Below are 20,130 nucleotides of genomic sequence, written 5' to 3' on the forward strand. Positions count from 1 at the left end.
GAAAGTCTTCATGATCTTTTCATATAACCTTATCTGCATATATTTGTGGTTTTTAAGACGATTTAGTTTTTTATGTTTCCATCTTAATATACACAGGTACACACAATAGACACATATGTCAGTGTTTCCCTGCTTTGTTTCACTTACTCTAAAAGCTTTGCCTTTTGGGATAAAAAATCTTGTGGCAAAAAAAGACACAGCAACCAATGTCAGTTCTGTATATAAATTCCTATCTGATTCGCAATATGTGAGTATATGATAGTGATTTCGAATAATTTATTATTGAGACCAAGGATCCACAATCGTATGGCCCTTTGGGCACGATTCAGGTATCCCAGTCAAACTCTCATCTGACATGTGTTATGCGTTGAAACTTGGGTCAGTTATAAGGCATAATAATTCTAATACATGATATTCTTATAATTTGGGAGTTAAGTTAAATTCGTGTATCCCCGCCCCATCCATGGGTGGGGCTGCGTCAGATTTTTCAAACCTCTGTGGACATTGCAGACACTCTCTAATCATTTCACTTTTGCCATTTCTACATTCAACGGTGTACTAGGAGCTTTGCAACATTACTTACACAGGCACGTCTTAACGTGCAGGCTCACATCATCCCAGCCTTTTTTAGAAAAACGCAGGAATAAAATAAAACAAAATATAGTCTTTTTAAGTTTAAGTTTCCTCTTTATAGGGAACGGATATCACTGGAAGGGATACTACCCGTCGTCCATGCAAGATGCTTTAACAAGAGGATTTAACCTCAGACCTCAAGACATGTCGGAAACCTTCAAGGGAGCGGTACTATTCGGAGCTTTCATTCAGAAGAATTACCAGAACAAATTCTACTCGATGGCTCAGAACCTAAACATCATGTTGAATGCGTCCTACAATAAGATTCTGGAAGAGTACGATGTTCTTCTGATGCCTACCTTGACATCTGTGGCACCCGAACTGCCCAAGAAAGACTCCACATTGAAAGGTGTAGTAACCGAGAATAGCACCCCATTTGAAATTACTCTGTGTGTGTGTGTGTGTGTGTGTGTGTGTGTGCGTGTGTGTGTGTGTGTGTTTGTGTGATGAGGATTTTGGCGTAGCTTTAGCAATTTTTCAGTCATATCGCTACGATGTCTGCAGTGTGGCAATTTATAGTGATGTCTAACACTGGGGCAACATGCCGCAGACATGTAGCATGATGTCCCACCCAGTCACATTATCATTATCCTGACACCAGGCCGACCAGTCCTAACACTAACCTCTTATTGCTGAGCACCTAGCGAGGCAGCTGTTAGTACCATTTTTGTAAGTCTTTGGTATGACTCGGCCGGGATTCGAACCCTTGACCTCTCGCTTCCGAGAGGGATGCTGTAATCACTAGGCCACCGGATACTGTTTTTGAAAATATCATATTACTTGCATTCATTATTTACCTTGGTGATGTTCTTTTACAGCTTTATTTAGGTGTGATTTGGATACAGGGTGTTAAAATATTTAGTTGGAGAATCGCGTTCGGCAAAAAGAAATATAAAACGAACAGCCTCTGTGCAGCACCTGCGTTCGCTTTTGTAGTACGTACATTTCGCACTGTGAACTGTAATTGACGACAGCTGAGTGGTTTTAAGGGTTAGTTTTTAATCCGAATTTCGGGGTGGGTGGGAAGAGAGGTAGGGGTCAATGAGCGGCTTTAGGTGTTGCGTTGACTCGACGGTTGTTGTTGTTGTAGGCTTTAATTGAATTTTTCAGCACAAGATAGGCTATACATGGCGGCCAGTATAACTGGTGGAGGAAGAACCCTGGAAAACCCAGGTAGAACCACCGACCCACAAGAAGCTACTGGCAGGCTTTCTAACGTACCCACGTTGGCAGTACCTGAGACTCGAACCAACGCAGACAGAGGTGAGATGGCAGTGATCCGGAACGGTGACCGCTTTAGACCGTTCGGCCACTCGGGTCCCCGACTCGACGGTGTGTGTGTGTGTGTGTGCTGACTTTTTTTCTTTCTTCTTTTGCAATTGATATTGCGAAACTGATTTACAAGTTTCCCGGGATGAAGATTAAGAATTCTTATTTGTCACAAACGTGTGGTGGCTTGTTTAAATTCGTAAGCAATGCATATTTATTCTTATTTAGAAATAAAGATAATTGGTTTATGTCATAAGATACCATTTTAGTTTGATTAAATACAATATATAAGAAAAGTCACGCAAAATAATTTAAAAAATAGCCATTCTCGACTATGCCTCCAATGAAAATCTCTGAAAGTCTATACGGTAATATAAGTATGTACCAGTACATGATTTAAAGCATGCATGTAGAATTATGGTTGAAAGTGGCATGTATACATACAAAAAGAGAGACATAGGCCTTGGTTTGGTGTTTTACAGCACAGTAACACAAACGGGGTTATTTTTTTGTGTCGAGGCAACTGATGCAAGATACATTGGAAAGGCAGATCCAATTGCAGGATTCGTACCCGCATCCTTTCAGTTATGAATAGCGTACGCACACTACTAAGACACGGCCATAGACAGAAGATGATAGGATATATACTCTTTTTAATACCCTTAAACATTTTAGAAGATTTTTAAAAACATGACTCCACTTTTTTTGTCAGAACGGCTCAAGGCTGATTCGGGAATGGACGTAAATTGCATGCCATTTAACTGCACCGGTCATCCAGCCATTTCAATCAATGCTGGAAGGTCCTTAGATGGACTTCCAGTAGGGATGATGATCGTCGGCCGCCATTTTCACGAAGTGTCAGTGTTGCAGATAGCCTATGCATACGAACTGTTGCAGAAGATGTGAGGGGAGCAAACATTTATTTGATAAAATTGTGACGTCCAGAATACAGGTGAAATGACAATACTGTGGACGGGTAGCATTTATTTATGACGCATGTTCTTAATTAAAACCAACCTCCTAAATTTTCCTGAAGACGATACGATTATTTTCTCTGATTTTGTAATCTAAATTGTTGATTGTGAGACGATCAAACTTATTGTATGCAAGCGCTCGATTTCTTTATAGTAATTTTGTAATCCATAATTATATCTCATATCGGGATTGTCAACAAGTGAAGTTCTAAGAGAATATTCAGTTCAGACAAATCAGGCATTGTAGCGGAAACTCGTGAAGTGTTAAGTTATGTTTTCATCTCGCAAGTCACCTGACAGCATCACCTATACTGGTTGCGGCAATATTGCTATTATATCCGAAATCAATTTTGTAGCTGGCAGTGGCTATATATATATATATATATATATATATATATATATATATATATAATGGGATTGTTGAAGATGTATTCTTTAGCTAGGCCATTGATGTATAAATTTGTACAATAAACAGTCTATGGAGACTTGTTTTCTTTCAGTCAAGGAGATGAAAGTTAAAAAACAGACATGCTTCTGTAAGGGGTGGGTCGGTGGTTCTGTTGGTGACACGAATCAAAGACATGTCATCTGTGAAAGATACATGGCTGTGTTCTCAACATGGTTCTGCGCGTGACACAAGGCCATGTCATCTGCAAAACAGGGAGTGATAATGTCGGTTACACAAGGCAAGGCCATGTCATTTGAAAAACAGGGAGTGATAATGTCGGTTACACAAGGCAAGGCCATGTCATTTGAAAAACAGGGCGTTATACTGCCGGTTACACAAGGCAAGGCCATATCATCTATGGAACAGAATATCTGTGCTTAGAGAGTGATTCTTCCGGTGACAGTGTTATTTTCAAACTGATGCAGAGACAGCTTTGCTGAGTTTTCGTTTTGCTGGTGTTACTATTGCCTAGATAATGGTGTTATAGCTTTGATAATGCATATTGCATTCATAATGATTTTCCGTCCTAATTTTCAACATGTTCTATCTCTTTTCATGTATTGATGCAAGTTTAAAAATTCTGTTTTTAATGAATATCCTATGATTTGCATTTTGTCAAAATAGTTCATTGGCACGTGCCAGCGCATTAGCTCGCATTTTACCCTGGAAGGAGAGGATATGAAATTTGATCGTTTATTTATTCTTTAAAATTGTAGTGGTGTTTCTTGGGGATGGCGTGGAAACGATTTTCCTTGCGTCCTTTCATTTGCATTTGTCAATAGTTTCAAATGACAGTTAAAGTTATATGGGCCCATTCTAACTTGAGTAGGCCCAAAGAAGAATCTAAGATGACCATATGTGTCTCCTTCGTGGGAATATAAAGCATTATGCTGAAAGCGATATAAATTGAACTCTACAACATCATTTAGAGACAGTATTGGATCGTCCTTAACCTAACCGGTAAAAATAAATGTTTTGGAACTCTTCTGCCGAGGAGGAGCAAAATTATAAACAAGATTATAGCCCATTAATCAATCGCTCATTTACTCACAGAAAAGGAATTTATTATTATTATTGCTCTTTTCAAGCTAAAATAAAAACGTTTTTCAAATGTATTGTGAAGCAAGACGCACATTTAAGTTCTAATGGTATTTTTGTGTCTTGACTTTATGCGGTTATTTCTTTTAAAAATTAGAAAAATTTTATCTTCCATTATTGTCAGAAGCTTTGTCATTTAGACTGGTTTTATTTTTTCTTACGAGATTCAGCACGTATATATCTATCTTCAAAATGCTATTTGTTTGCCTTTGCTGTCAGAAATGCAATCTAGACTTTTCTCCATTTTCAGCTTTAAGAATGCATTGAACATTTTTCATTGTTGACCCCTTAGTTTAATAAATTCTGTCAACTTACATCCACTTCACTAGTATGTGAGTCGGTCTTGTTAGAGTAACCGTTTAAAGCTTCCCAAAGAAATTTATATCCGATATGATTCACCTTTTCTTTTTTATTCGTGTGAGTACTTGATTTCAAAGCCATGATCTTCTTCATCATCACTTCACTGCATTTACTTTACATATTTTGTGATCTATTATGCTAGACAGATCAATGAGATTGCCTCTACTCTATGGTGAATGATGTTGAGGAATACAGGAAAAGCATTCGGCTATCTTGCTTGTAGCAGTCGCTCTTAAACAAAGCTACCCCCTTCCCCCCCCCCACAACAAACAAACAAACAAACAAACAAACAGAAATGAATATGAGAACTGTAGCAAAGGAAGTACTTGTGATAAGCATCGATTCTATCTCTGCTCAGAAAACCAAGTTAATTAAACCCAGTGCCTACAGCAAACCAGTGGCTTTTGCTCATATTTGAACTGCATCTTTATAACAGAGTCTTGAGTTTGTTTTTCTTTCAGTTTGTTTTGTTTTGTTGTTTTATTTTGATTTTGTATTAATTGTATTAATTGACCAGTTAAAGGTGGAAAACAACTGTTGTGTCCACCCCCACCCCACCCCATGGTTGTTGCATGGTTGGGTTAAGGACGATCCAATACTGTCCAATGGGTTGAATCTACAATGTCGAATAGTTAATGCCGATAGCTTCGTACACTTCCCTTGTGTATATTTTGTAATTATTTTATTTGATTCTGACATTCTTATGCAAATTCAGATGCCATTTTTTGCGTAAATTGTTTCGGATTAATCACGCACATGATTTGCCTCCATAACCAATAGTCAGATGTCGTTCGTTTCCTGCTTTCAGCAAGATTTTAGTAAATTAAAATTGGTTTGCGTGCTTTTAGAGAAGCACACCTAAAAGACGCCATAAGGTTGTAAAGTGGACTCTCCCTAATTTCTTAACATAAGGAATTATCAGGATATTCTCAAGTAAAATTGATTGGTTGTTTGAGATAGGACTAATTCTGTGTATTAGGCGTTTGGAATACGTGGTATTAAATGCTGATCGGTGGTTTTCAAAAGATGCTGACGAGTCATACAAATATGAAGCAAAAAAAACAAACAAAAAAAACCCCAACAACATGCAAGTGTGAAATTAGCCTCCCGTGAATAAATGACTGCTAGGCGATTGCAGAATTTCTTTTATCGTATTAGCAAATTTAAGAACCCTTTAGCTGACAATAATTGTTGTCCTGGGGATATTTGGAAACATGGGAAACAGCTAACTCAAGCCAGACTCGCTCAGGTGCTGCTTAATTCGGTAGGTAGTGGAATGACGTAAGATCCTTGGTGTGTTACAGTTCCTTCACCATTCAAACAACGTGCTAATGTAGATGACTGATTCATCGTGAAAACTCTGTTGGGGTTTAGATTATTTTTAGTAAATACAAAGTTACGTTTTCAATAAATATTCACAGCAAAATGCCGTATGTATGTATGTATGTATGTATGTATGAATGTATGTATGTATGTTTTCTATCTAACACATACATTCAAAAATTTTTTAAAAAAACTTTCATACATCCATTAAAAGTATCATACCGCTCCGGTGGCCTAGTGGTTAGAGCGTCCGCCTCGGATGCGGGAGGTCGTGGGTTCGATCCCCGGCCGAGTCATACCAAAGACTTACAAAAATGGTACTAACAGCTGCCTCGCTTGGCGCTCAGCATTAAGAGGTTAGTTTTAGGACTGGTCGGCCCGGTGTCAGGATAATGTGACTGGGTGGGACATCATGCTACATGTCTGCAGCATGATGCCTCAGTGCTAGACATCACTATAAACTGCCACATTGCAGACATCGTAGCGATATGACTGAAAAATTGTTAAAGCTACGTTAAAAATCAAAATCACATCACATCACATTAAAAGTATCGATCCATATGAAAGTACAGATCTATAAAACGTATACATAAATATCAAATAAAATTTCCAAATTATGGTTCTGTATTGCTATCATAAACACAGATCAATATGTAGTAGGTCATACAAGTCTCTTATTAAAGTGTTGGGAATTTAGAGTCTTCTTAGTTTCATATAAATAAATAAATAAATAATAATAATAATGAGGACTTTGTGTAGCGCCTAATCTTTAGAAGCTCTAAGCGCTTTACAACATTAGACAACACATATAACATAAAAAACATATAATGATATGATTACAAAAACAAACACCATGAAATTAGAAAACAGAAAACAACATGCTGAAAATATTTAAGGTAGGAAACATTATTAGGTCTTTAAGTTTGTTCTTGCAGTTGAAATAAGTGAGAATTAAGAGCACTCTTAAATGTGATCACTGAGTCTTTGTGTCAAAGTTCAGTGGGCAATTCATTCCATGTAGTTGGGCCATGGTAAGCAAAAGAACGCTGTCCATATGACTTTGTTTTCATAGTGGAAATAATGAGTTTACGATTGTCAGAAGAGGAGCGTAAGTATCTTGCTGGTGTGTACACATGGGTGAGATCGGATAGGTATGTTGGACTGGAGTCCATCAGAGAAAGTAGCACAAAGAACAAATTTTGTGTTTGATTCTGGATCAAATGGATAACCAGTGTATGGTAAAGAGCAGCGGGGAGTTGTGCTCTGATCGTGGTACTCTAAGTATGATCTCAGCAGCTGTGCTTTGAACTTTTTGAAGTTTCTGGAGTAGATATTGAGATAAACCAGACAGAATTGAGTTACAATAGTCCAGTATTGAAAGTACCAATGAACACACAAGTGTTTTAGTGGCATCAACGTAAAGATATTTGCTTATGGAGCCTTGCATATGTTCGTGACATGTTGGTGCAATGTGAGAGTACTGTCCAGAGTAACACATAGAGGTCGTACTGACTGTGTGAATGTAATGTTGGTGTTGCTGATATTTGTTTGAGGTAAAGGATGTGAATGAGAACATCTTTGTGTTGTGATTGTAATCGCCTCGGTTTTATCATAATTCATGCGCAGCTTGTTACATGTCATTCATGATTTCACATCAGAAATGCACCTCTCTACACCTTGGATGGTAGCATCTACTTCAGTTGGGTGGCTAGATTTGTATATTTGGGTGTCATCAGCGTACAATTGGTGAGACACCGGATGATGATCTATGACACTTGAGAGCGGCTGAGTGATAGAATGAAGAGAACAGGTACAAGAACAGACCCCTGTGGAACACCACAACATAGATTTACTAGGCTGGAGTGTATTCCATTTGCAGACACTATTTGTGTCCTGTTGACCAAGTAAGACTTGAACCACAGTAAAACTTTATCATGAATGCCAAGTACATGCTGGAGACGGTGAAGTAACATATTCTGGTCTGTTGTGTCAAATGCTGCAGACAAATCAAGGAGGGTGAGGACTGTAATCTTTCCGCTATCCAAAGCAGACAGAATCTCATTAACTACTTATATATATATATATATATATATATATATATATATATATATATATATATATATACTTTTACAGTAACTACTATTTTAAATAATAAATAAATAAACAATTTACATAATTATAATATTATCCAACAAGACACAGTAGAGTTTTTAAAAAAATCTTAGTGTGCATCTGTTCTATGTTTTATAAGACAAAAATGATGACAGGATGTAATATTTACGAACAAATAGAAAATTACATTCTGTAGTGGTGTTCATCAAGAAATATTCATATTTGAATATAAATAAATGTGCAAATTTTAGATAATTTATGCTTTTTTATATTAAAACCTACCTATACCTTCAGCTAGATAACTTTGGACGAGTTTTGAAACAAAAATTAAAAAACGGAGAAACTGTGCCAACATATTTTGGCATAAAATATCATGCCATAACCTAACTTCAAAGAAAATTCAAATATCTGAAACTATGCAGATTTCACAGAATATTTGAATTGTTTTCAGTTTTCATGTGGTGTATACATGTAATTAATATGAACATGCTAATTAATATAGATAAACAAGTAATTCCAAAACATTGAAAATATGAAGACAAAACCCGTACCAGACTACGCTTAGTAATGCAACATCCGGGTTCTCATTTACCGGATAAATAATAGTCTACAAGCTTTTTGCTTTTTGTTTTTCATCAACAAAAACATGAAAATAGATATGGTAAGATATCTTTTGTATAAATAGAAGAATAATCAAACGTTCTTTTCCTCTGACTGTTTTTTTTTTGGGGGGGGGGGCTGGGGGTGTCAAATGCATTGATATTATTTGTATTGAATTGATTTGATGCAAGTAAAATAACAGATGGCTGGTAAAGCATCATGTCTCTCCCAAATCTTTCAATCAAGAAGATAGCGCTCCTGCATGACAAGAGGCGGTTAATGCCGGTAAGAGCCGCAGATGCTTGGTGATTAGTATACCGGACTGCAACCGAAAGGGCACAGGTTTGAATCCTATATTCGGATCGGGCCAGATTCGTTGTCACTGTTTGTCCTTTACTCCAATCGCCTAAGTGCTACTTTTGTTCCTGTGCCTGAAAACACAAATCAAAAAAAAATATATTGTTGAAACGAACCAAGGAACAAAAGCAATAAACTATTAATATTATTACTAACCCTTTCTTTTCTTTGTTTCTTTCTGCATGGCAAGTGTTCAGCTCTAAACTATAGTATCTACGCTAGATGTTCCAAAATATATCGACAATGAACGTAGGGCTTATCAGTATTGGTAAAGAATTATAAACAGGCCAAGTTTCGACATACGTTTTCTTACATATCAATGCTACCGAGAATATCCAAACTGTAGTCGAAGTCGGTCCCCTACAGTGCCCAAAATGAAAAGGAGGAAGAAATCTTTTCAAAAAGGCATCAACCTTTTCTTTTTTGGTGGTGGGTTTTAATGAGTCTTAAATAGGTTTTAATAAGCATGTGGGCTGAAATATTTCGAGATGATAATTTATTATTTTTTTAAAAATCTCAAGTTAATTAATATTTTAATACTAAGTTAATAAAACTAAATGGTTCTTTTTCTGGAAAACAGAACAAGAATATGTTGGCAGCTATTTGAGGGATTGACTGTTGTTATTTTTTATACTCCTAAATCCCAGCCGAAATCGGTCCCGTACGGTGTCCGAAATGAAAAAACGGGGGAGGTTGTTTTTGTTAGCCGCGAATTTTTTTCTTACCTCAGCTTAATTATTTCATATTTTGTTACAATAATAAATGGAAGAAAAAGTTCTTTTTTTCTTTCCAGAAATTGGAACAAGCATGTTTTGCAAGCTATTTCAGTGCCGGAAATTAAAACAAAAATACTAGACACCCCCAGTTAAAAGTAGTTGATTCTGAAGAAGCATGGTTCCAGACTAACAGTGTGGTCGTGTCTAAACGGAGCACAAAATCCTTAAATCTTTTCATCATTTGCATGTCTCTTTCCATTCTTTGTATCACAGTATTCATACATGTTGGGTGATGTGGATAATATAGACTGACACATTGTATTTCTTCCTCGTAGGTTTTAAACAAGCTGCGTACAAAATATAGACCATTCAATAACGCCTGGTCTAATTTTGGGACGAAACGTTTTAAACCCAGCCCCAATGTCTGATAACGTTTTTAAGCCCCACTGTCTGGCTAACTGAACTTATTTTCAGAGGCTTTGTACTCATTACGACCACCGACACTCTTGTTCTTGGATACAGACACGTGTGTGAACTTGTTTTGAGATGACTTAATCAATTATATAGGACACATGATGTAAGCGTGTTCTAAATTGATTGCAAATCCATAGCAACCACATACAGTATTTGTCTTGCTATGTAAATAGATCAACGACTCAGCCTTTGACGAGACGTTCTGTTAGTATCTTAGCCTTTGCTTTAATAAACTCTGATTATTGTCCCTCATTATCTCATATCCAGAGATATAATGAAACCAATCAACGAGCACACACACACTCTCTCTCTCTCTCTCTCTCTCTCTCTCTCTCTCTCTCTCTCTCTCTCTGTTTCTCTTAAAGCAAGAAATACACGAATCTTCGGAGTTCAACCCAATGAACCCACAATATATTTTTCTTATCAATAGGTTATACTATACATTTGTAGGTTATATTTGAACATCAAACAATGGCTAATACTGATCCACACGAGATAACGCGTCCCATTTTATTTGAACGAGTTTATGTTTACTTTTACAGATAAAATGAAATATTATTTTAGCTTACATACATACACACATACATACATACATACGCGAATCTAGATCAATATATCAACTGCATCATTAAGTACACGGTCATATTTCTAAAGAATCAGTTTCTGGAGATAATTTTTCATATATTATGTTTCATTTGGTGAACGCGATTTAAAGATGAAAATGATTCTGTATTGGAGCTGGTTGTGAATGGTGGTTACTCGGGGATATGTTGTTGCAAACATTTAATTTCTTAATTTCAAATTATAGTTGAAAAAGTATATATAAAATAATTAGGTGTGCAGCTAAACAACGCCATACTGATGCGAAACAGCTAAACAACGTGAAACTGATGCAGAACGGCTAAACAACGTGAAACTGATGCGGAACAGCTAATGAACTCCATACTGATTCGAAACAGCTAAACATTTGGATACTGTTGCCTAACAGCTAAACAAGGCGATAGTGATGTAGCTAAACAACGCCATACTGATGCGAAACACATAAAAAACGCCATGCTGATGCAGAACAACTAAACAACGCCATGCTGATGCAGAACAGCTAAACAACACCATGCTGATGCGGAACAGCTAATCAACTCCATTCTGATGCTGAACAGCTAAACAACGCCATGCTGATGCGAAACAGCTAAACAATGGGAAACTGATGCAGGGGAGCTAAACAACGCCATGCTGATGCAGAACAGCTAATGAACTCCATAATGATGCGGAACAGATAATCAACTCCATACTGATGCAGAACAGATAATCAACTCCATACTGATGCAGAACAGATAATCAACTCCATACTGATGCAGAACAGATAATCAACTCCATACTGATGCGAAACAGTTAAACAATGGAAAACTGATGCAGGAGAACTAAACAACGCCATGCTGATGCAGAACAGATAAGCAACGTGATACTGATGCAGAACAGCCAAACAACTTGATTCCGATGCAAAACAACGTGAAACTGATGCGGAACAACAAAACAACACGATACTGATGCAGAATAGCTAAACAACGCAATGCTGATGCAGAACAGATAATCAACTCCATACTGATGCAGAACAGATAATCAAGTCCATACTGATGCGAAGCAGCTAAACAATGGGAAACTGATGCAGAACAGCTAAACAACGCCATGCTGATGCAGAACAGCTAATCAACTCCATACTGATGCAGAACAGCTAAACAACTCCATACTGATGCGAAGCAGCTAAACAATGTGAAACTGATGCAGGAGAGCTAAACAACGCCATGCTGATGCAGAACAGATAAGTAACGTGATACTGATGCAAAACAGCCAAACAACGTGATACCGATGCAAAACAACGTGATACTGATGGGGAACAGCTAAACAACGTGATACTGATGGGGAACAGGTAAACAACGTGATACTGATGGGGAACAGCTAAACAACGTGATACTGATAGGGAACAGCTAAACAACGTGAAACTGATGCGGAAAAGCACAGAAATCTAATATTTTGGTAAATTCATGAGCATAAATGTTTGGGTTAGATTATTAATTGGTTAGCAATAAACGGATATACAGTATTATAACAGGTATGCATTCAGACAAAGGAGTTTGGCTCATCCGGTAGGATTTGAACGTGTCTGATAATATTGCAGTTATATAATTTTCATTACCAGATAAAAACAAGTTTAGATCGATTGGCACTGCTGGTACATAAAGAAACGCCATTAAATGTAGCCTGAAAATGTCAAATTGTAGAAACGTAAAGATATTCAGTTGTATTCGTGGCAGTCGGACATCGGATATACGTTTGTATAATTTGCAAAATATCCATTTTTAGAGATGAATATTTATTTTATTGTCACGTGTGAAGGCCATGCATAATCTTTAGTTTTCACTGAAGAAAAAAAAATTGGAAAAATGATAGGGATGAAGACTTACTCGCTTTTTGAGTTACATAATTCCACAATTTGGCTGATACATGCAGTAGTTCGATCAAATTTGGAGATGGCAGAAAGGAATGACCAAGTAGTACATATTGCTCATGTCGTATCTGCAGTCTAAATTTACAGCAAGAGTTGGTGATAGCAAATCGGTTTTTAAAAAATTCGGCTGCCAAACGATAAATGATTTTGTTAAAGGTAATTAATTACTGAGTCTTTCGCTGTATTTCTAACAGTTATCAGCCAGATACAGTGTAAAACACTGATCTAGAACTACTCGTCAGTTCCATAACTATCCTTGCAGCTTCGTATGGGAGAATGTATAATGAGCACACGTTTAACTCCAGAACTCCCGGAAAATATTGTCTTATTTTAATAAGGGATTAACAAAGGATATGTACATTTTATTTAAGTCTTTCGTTGCTTTGTACCTACGTATTCTCATCGTGGCAATCATATAAGAAACGTTTAGAATGATATCATCGATGAGTTGACTTAGCTTGGTGCTCTTGTGAATAGAAAGGCGTAAGGCAGATCGCGGTTATTAGTTTTGTATCATAATAGTACATTTTATAAAACAAACGAATTTCCCAAAATAACTTCCACCCGTCCACATATCCTGCGGCTGATATTCTTGTAATAATCTGTAGCAAGCGTTTGCTATTTTCATTTACGAATCGTTTTCTGGAGAAAACAACATACCTTTCATTTACACATCTTATCCATTTTGGCCCGCGGTCGGATATAAAACATACCATTGTGATGTATTTTGTAAAATCAGTTGTTTATACAGTTACGACATTTATTTTCACTGTTGCCGCTATAATCAATAACCGCATTAGGAAAACAAGTTCGTGACATTATTAGGTGACAACGGTGTTTGTTTCGACGCCCATTTGCAGTCCTGTGTCAAAAACAAAACAAACATTGGAAACACGATAATTCGTAACGTACACTCCAGCGAGACCTACCTTTTGCACCTTTGACAAAGACACTGCTTCAAACATTTTACGTTAAAGCCATCTCTTTCAAAGGAGGTTTATGACTGCCATTCATGCAAGGTGCATTATAGTTTTTAAATGACTTAACATCCTTGTCAATGTCAACCTATACGGATCAAGCAGGAACAGAAACAATTCGTGTTCAAGAAATTCAGTAATGTTTTTATGCAGGTTGCCCATAATATTTCTACTTTTTTGACAAAAACAAATGAGAAAAAATAACTGAAACTGTTCACAAATGAACGAGACATTTAAAGAGCATACATTCCGTAATTTAACCGTTACTTGTTATTTTGAAAACTTATTCAAATTACACAAAATTGATCAAGTTAAAGTTGTTGATCAGGATAGAGTATGGTACGGGTCCGATTTCTAGGAACAATTATGTGAATGGTATTGATATACATACATCTCCATGCAGGATTTTGGTTTGCCTACGTGTTTTATTGCACATCAACATAAGCAGGTTACTTATTGCCGCGTCAATAGGAGTAAAGTCCCTTATCCAAGGACACAACACGGTATCTAACGAGGCTGGTAAGATGGTAAGACCCTAATCCGCACCCTTTTGATCGCGATTCCGGCAAGCTAACCACTGAGCAACCGCAGCTGCCCAGCAAGGTACTTACCGTGTCTGGAGGTCACGTTGAAATGTCTTACTAGTTTGGCAGTTCTATTAGGGAAACGTGCTTGGCTGCTGCTGCTGCTGCTGATGATGATGATGATAATTTTGTATTTGACATTGCGGTCAAGCGGAGAACAAGGCGATTTTACTTGGGCGTGTTTGGTGTCAGATCAATGAGAGAGAGAGAGAGAGAGAGTATAAATAATTTTTTTAATTCTAAATCGAAACAGAACAGAGAATATTATGATATGACAGACAATACAAATGCATTTTACTTATCGTGCCAACCAGTAAATGAACTAACAAAGAAACTACCAACTTGGGAAAATAAATATAACAAAGAAAATAAATAAATGCTAAACTTCTAAGCAATAGTTTCACAGATTAAATCCAAAAATACACCAAAGTATTGTTACGCGTAAATTTAATCTGACATATCTTTCCAATAGTTTACAGGTTTATATATGCCAAAACCCTCATTCTAACACAATTTGAATCGTTCCAATAGTTTACAGGTTTGTATATTCCACAAACCTCATTCTAACGCAATTTGAATCGTTCCAATAGTTTACAGGTTTGTATATTCCCCAAAACTCATTCTAACACAAGTTGAATCGTTCCAATAGTTTACAGGTTTGTATATTCCCCAAAACTCATTCTAACACAATTTGAATCGTTCCAATAGTTTGCAGGTTTGTATATTCCCCAAAACTCATTCTAACACAAGTTGAATCGTTCCAATAGTTTACAGGTTTGTATATTCCCCAAAACTCATTCTAACACAATTTGAATCGTTCCAGAAAACGAAGCAATCCAAATTTTCCAGGTAAATTTATGTTGAATAGTTAAGGAAATTATGCACTTTTAAGTTAATTTTCCATCACTTTCAAGTCAGACCGAAATAATATAATTCCACATCAGTATCTAGCTAAAAGGTTCATATTTAAATTTGGATATTCTGGTTGGCTGTGCCTACAAATCGGAGAAATTTTGTTACAGAAACTGGTTTTAAACTGGAATAATTGGCAAGGAGTCATTCTTTTTTCGTTTTGTTTGAAATGCATTTCATTATGGCTGTGGAAACAGTATGGTGGAAGTGAACATATACCGTTAGTTTGAAAATAGTTTGAAATTGATAATTGACCCCAAAATTAAACAAGGATGCCAACAATTACTCATGAAATGTTAAATATAACTATACTGGGCAGCGACTGATAAGTCATGATACGCGTAATGGTTTATAACGGCACTGTCACCGCATGGATTCCTAGTGTGATTGAATCATTGGCTTGAGCTCAGCTCGGAGAACAACTAGTGTATTCAATCATATACGAAAATAACAGCATGGAGGCTGAGTAGTGATGATGCTGCGCCAAACAAATGGTTCTTTCGAGGTTCCCAGCCATTCGTCTCTACACATGGGCGGCTAAAGAAAAATAAACTAAATCATATCACCATACCAGGGAACAAAAGCAAAATAAATGCAAAAACAAAAACGCCAAACAAATAACACAGCTTAAGATCCGCGTTGTGAGAAACGGCCGTCATAAACAGCCTAAATGACAGACCCCTTTGTTTTGCATATCAGCAAAATATACTCGTGGAAAAGTCCGAGTAAGGGGGCAGGGTCCAGTTTTTACGTACAAATTTAATGCCGCAATCAGCGACCTAGTATAAAAAAATCATAAAAAATCAAATACACAAGTGAGGTCAAAAAGGTCCATATTTTTAGATACCGATATTAAAACAAAGCATAACAATAGTATTCACTTGACCAGAGAAGTCAATGGCAGTTCATAGCAGAAGAGGTTTATGCACCCCAACCCCTATTTTATACCTGCATTTTTCACATCCAAATGCCATTTTTGACAGCATGTAGTGCTCACAGTGCAAACGCAAGCCCTTTCCCTGGATGAAAATTTTGAAAAACATTGTCTACTAAATAGTTTGATGCAATTCAGAATGGTTGTCATCCAAGCCGTTTTAGAGATACTCGGCTTGCCTTCAACCCACGTGTCTACTGCTATGGGAGGCTAGCTCTTCTTCCTAGCCAACTATTGGTATTTCACTATCAACATACTGCAGAGCAACTATGGAAGGTGTACATGCCTGACATCAATTTCAAGAACAACACAAGCCCAAAACACCTAGTTCACAAATATATCCATATCTATAAATAGTAAACAATAATAGCTGAAAACGTCACACCATAGCCTTAAGTTAAGAAATTTGCCAGGGGCCAATTTACGAAACTGGACCCTGCCACCTTAAGGATTTGGCTCAAAATGGTTTATGTCAAAAGTTGTGTACATATCACATATTTAGACATTATCTAGTACAATGGTATAAAGGAAAACGTTTTGTGCACAAAACTAAAAATGGTATTATGCTTTTAAAAAAGTTACCTCTTTGCGGCAAAAAACACTGCATTATTTACATTGTGAATTATGACTGACTGCATTTCTTGAAAGATTTCAAATTGTTTGCAACCTACAATGCTCTTGGTCTTTGTTTACCACCACAGCATCAGTACAAAATCAAAATTCCTTTACAATGTTTCATGAATGTCAAGAAGAGATCTGGAAGTTATAAATTTTAGGAGGGAATAACAGAAATGCTATGTTAGGTGTCAGTGACAGAAGTGAAAAGTTTCTCTAAACTCTTCTAGCAAACTTAAAGAAATCACACATTTAAGTAAATCATGTGCTTTAGAAGTACTCTTAGACTGATATAAAAGAAGTGGTTCCTAACTTTTCATTATCATTCTGGAGATGCTAATAGCAACATCAGTGTTGTGTCAGTGTATATTGTGGGGGGGGGGGGGGTAATCGTAACACAAGTCTAGCTAGTCTGGAAAAGTCAAAGTTTAATCAATTAACATTAGACAATGCTGGAATATTGATATACTGATGTGTAGGACCCTAAAACTTACAAAGAGTGACATATCAAATAAATTCATTGATACATAGCCAATGAAATTGACCATATATATACAAATTACTCAATACAGTTTAACAGAGAAATTTCTTCTCAAACACCAATTTACTTACAACTGACTTTAATGTTTTCTGGAGTTTACAAAATCATAGTAAATAATAAGATAAGGTATAGAACAAATATTTATAGTGGAAAATCCAGTTAAAGGTAAAAAGCATATCACCGGCTTGGCTTTTGATAAGCACGTACCATAAAACAACTCCTGCAGAAGCTAAGTCTGTCCATCAAAGTCACTCTCTTGTGCACTTAGATCAGAATGAGTATCTGGATGAGATTGAAGCTATTGTTTCTTTCAGCATGACTAACCGATTAATCCTAATCTCGTACTATGCAAACTGACACCTGCAAAAAGAAAAGAAACAAGTGATACTGATGTACTTTTAACATTCAGTGAAAACATAAGACTTTCAGAGGAGAAACTGTATGTGCATTGTCAAATGCATGAAGCTGCCACTTAATTTTAAGCTTTTCCCCCTTTGTTAACTGAACTAGAAATTTCAAGATATATACATAACATTGAAACATTTTCTATTATCACCCAAGTGTGAGATATTAATCTCTTATGTCAACTTCAGAGTGGGGTCATGAAGGTAGAAACTATGTCGGTGTGCTAAAACTTTCATTCTTCTCACCAAAATATAGCAAGTAATATGCCATATGCATCATTATTTCTAAGACCGTTCCACTGGTGACATTCAATATTCACAACAGTATGTTTATGTATGATTCCTCTGAATACTATCTGCTCCTGTGGAGTTAAATTACTTTAAAGAATACATGTTGACATGCTATGCAATTGTTTAGGTGTGTCTGTATTGAAATGTGAATAGTATTCATAAAAATAGAGGTGCCAAACCTTGACAGCTACAGAAAGTGCAAGACAATACATTATGGTTACCATTTTGTTCCCATATTTAGTAAGTTATATCCAAAATATGCTATTTTGTCATGATGTAAACAGTTCTCACATGGAGGTACAAAACACAGTTACCTCCCTCTCCAAAGAACATCACATACAACACTAAGTAATATATGGAAAAAGGAAGGAGATAAAATAAAGCTAATGCATAAAAATTATTTAAATATACACAAAGAAATAGAAAAGTATAATAGATGTGGCTGACTGCACCATCAAAAAATGATCAATTTTCCTTAAGGGGGCAGGGTCCAATTTTTATGTACAAATTTAATGCCGCAATCAGCGACCTAGTATAAAAAATCATAAAAAATCAAATACACAAGTGAGGTCAAAAAGGTCCATATTTTTAGATACCGATATTAAAACAAAGCATAACAATAGTATTCACTTGACCAGAGAAGTCAATGGCAGTTCATAGCAGAAGAGGTTTATGCACCCCAACCCCTATTTTATACCTGCATTTTTCACATCCAAATGCCATTTTTGACAGCATGTAGTGCTCACAGTGCAAACGCAAGCCCTTTCCCTGGATGAAAATTTTGAAAAACATTGTCTACTAAATAGTTTGATGCAATTCAGAATAGTTGTCATCCAAGCCGTTTTTGAGATACTCGGCTTGCCTTCAACCCACGTGTCTACTGCTAAGGGAGGTTAGCTCTTCTTCCTAGCCAATTATTGGTATTTCACTATCAACATACTGCAGAGCAACTATGGAAGGTGTACATGCCTGACATCAATTTCAAGAACAACACAAGCCCAAAACACCTAGTTCACAAATATATCCATATCTATAAATAGTAAACAATAATAGCTGAAAAAGTCACACCATAGCCTTAAGTTAAGAAATTTGCCAGGGGCCAATTTACGAAACTGGACCCTGCCACCTAAGATGTATTAAATATGGCGGGCGGAAGGAATACATACGCGTGGATCTCAATGAGAAGCTCTGGAAGGAGTGTAAAAATCCATTTAGGAGCAATGTGCAGGGAGCAAAATTATTCATCATATTAGCTGCGTAATATTAGAAAAGCGCGGTACGCTGTTTTGTAAAACGTAGAGGTGAAGGCGTAAGGTAGAAATTAAATTCTTAGAGAAATAAGAAGTTGAAAATGCAGTATTCAGTTTTCAGATTTAGCCTCCATTTTGTTAGAGAAAATTATTGTGGTATCATATACCTAAGAGCTAGCATAGCACGAGCACTACACTGCGTCCTGGCGAGAACCTCATAGTGCTGCGACCAGATGATCCCGGAAGTGACGTAGATCTGGTAGAGCTAGAGGAACAGGCAGAACAATTAACAGCTGCGAAGGAGAAACGACGAAGAGAGCTAAAAGCAAAGGAGGAGACTCGGAACATGAAATTAAACGTAAAACAGCTGGATTGGGAAATCTTCCGCCTTAAAGGAGTTAAGACCAGATGAAACAGAAGCGCCAATAGATTTTGACAAGGTGGTCCCACACCCTACGCGAAACCCAAAAAGTCTACGGAGGTGCTAGCATCGCAGCATTCAGGCCGATGGGGACGTGCAAGTATTTGACTCGTTTTACACTGAGCTTGAAGATCGACTAAAGGAGAATAGAGGCCAGCATGGCTTCTAGATAACTAGATGGATGATGCCTGCTTACTGATCCTACTCAGGCTGCTTTCTGCGTGTAAGGAATACATTACAATAATAACGTATGTGAAGCAAACTCGTGCTGGAGCAATTTGCAAGAAGTTTAAGCGGAAATGGCTTAAGACAAACGGGATAGAGAATAATATGG

General features: G+C 36.9%; 1 protein-coding gene across 4 annotated transcripts in view; it reads left to right on the forward strand.

The window, feature by feature from the left end:
- The window catches only part of LOC149775034 (uncharacterized), a 46,986-nt gene extending 42,536 nt beyond the window's left edge, over positions 1-4,450 (forward strand). For all 4 annotated transcript variants that reach the window (XM_089943259.1, XM_089943260.1, XM_089943257.1 and 1 more), the window contains exons 10-11: positions 695-982; positions 2,615-4,450. In XM_089943259.1, coding sequence (XP_089799385.1) covers positions 695-982; positions 2,615-2,808 — 482 coding nt within the window. In that variant the 3' untranslated portion in view covers positions 2,809-4,450. The remainder of the gene's footprint in view (positions 1-694; positions 983-2,614) is intronic.
- The last annotated feature ends 15,680 nt before the right edge of the window (positions 4,451-20,130 follow it).

The sequence above is a fragment of the Sinohyriopsis cumingii genome, chromosome 19, assembly GCF_028554795.1.
Source record: "Sinohyriopsis cumingii isolate HCF-2022 chromosome 19, ASM2855479v2, whole genome shotgun sequence".
NCBI classification, from domain to species: Eukaryota; Metazoa; Mollusca; class Bivalvia; order Unionida; family Unionidae; genus Sinohyriopsis; species Sinohyriopsis cumingii.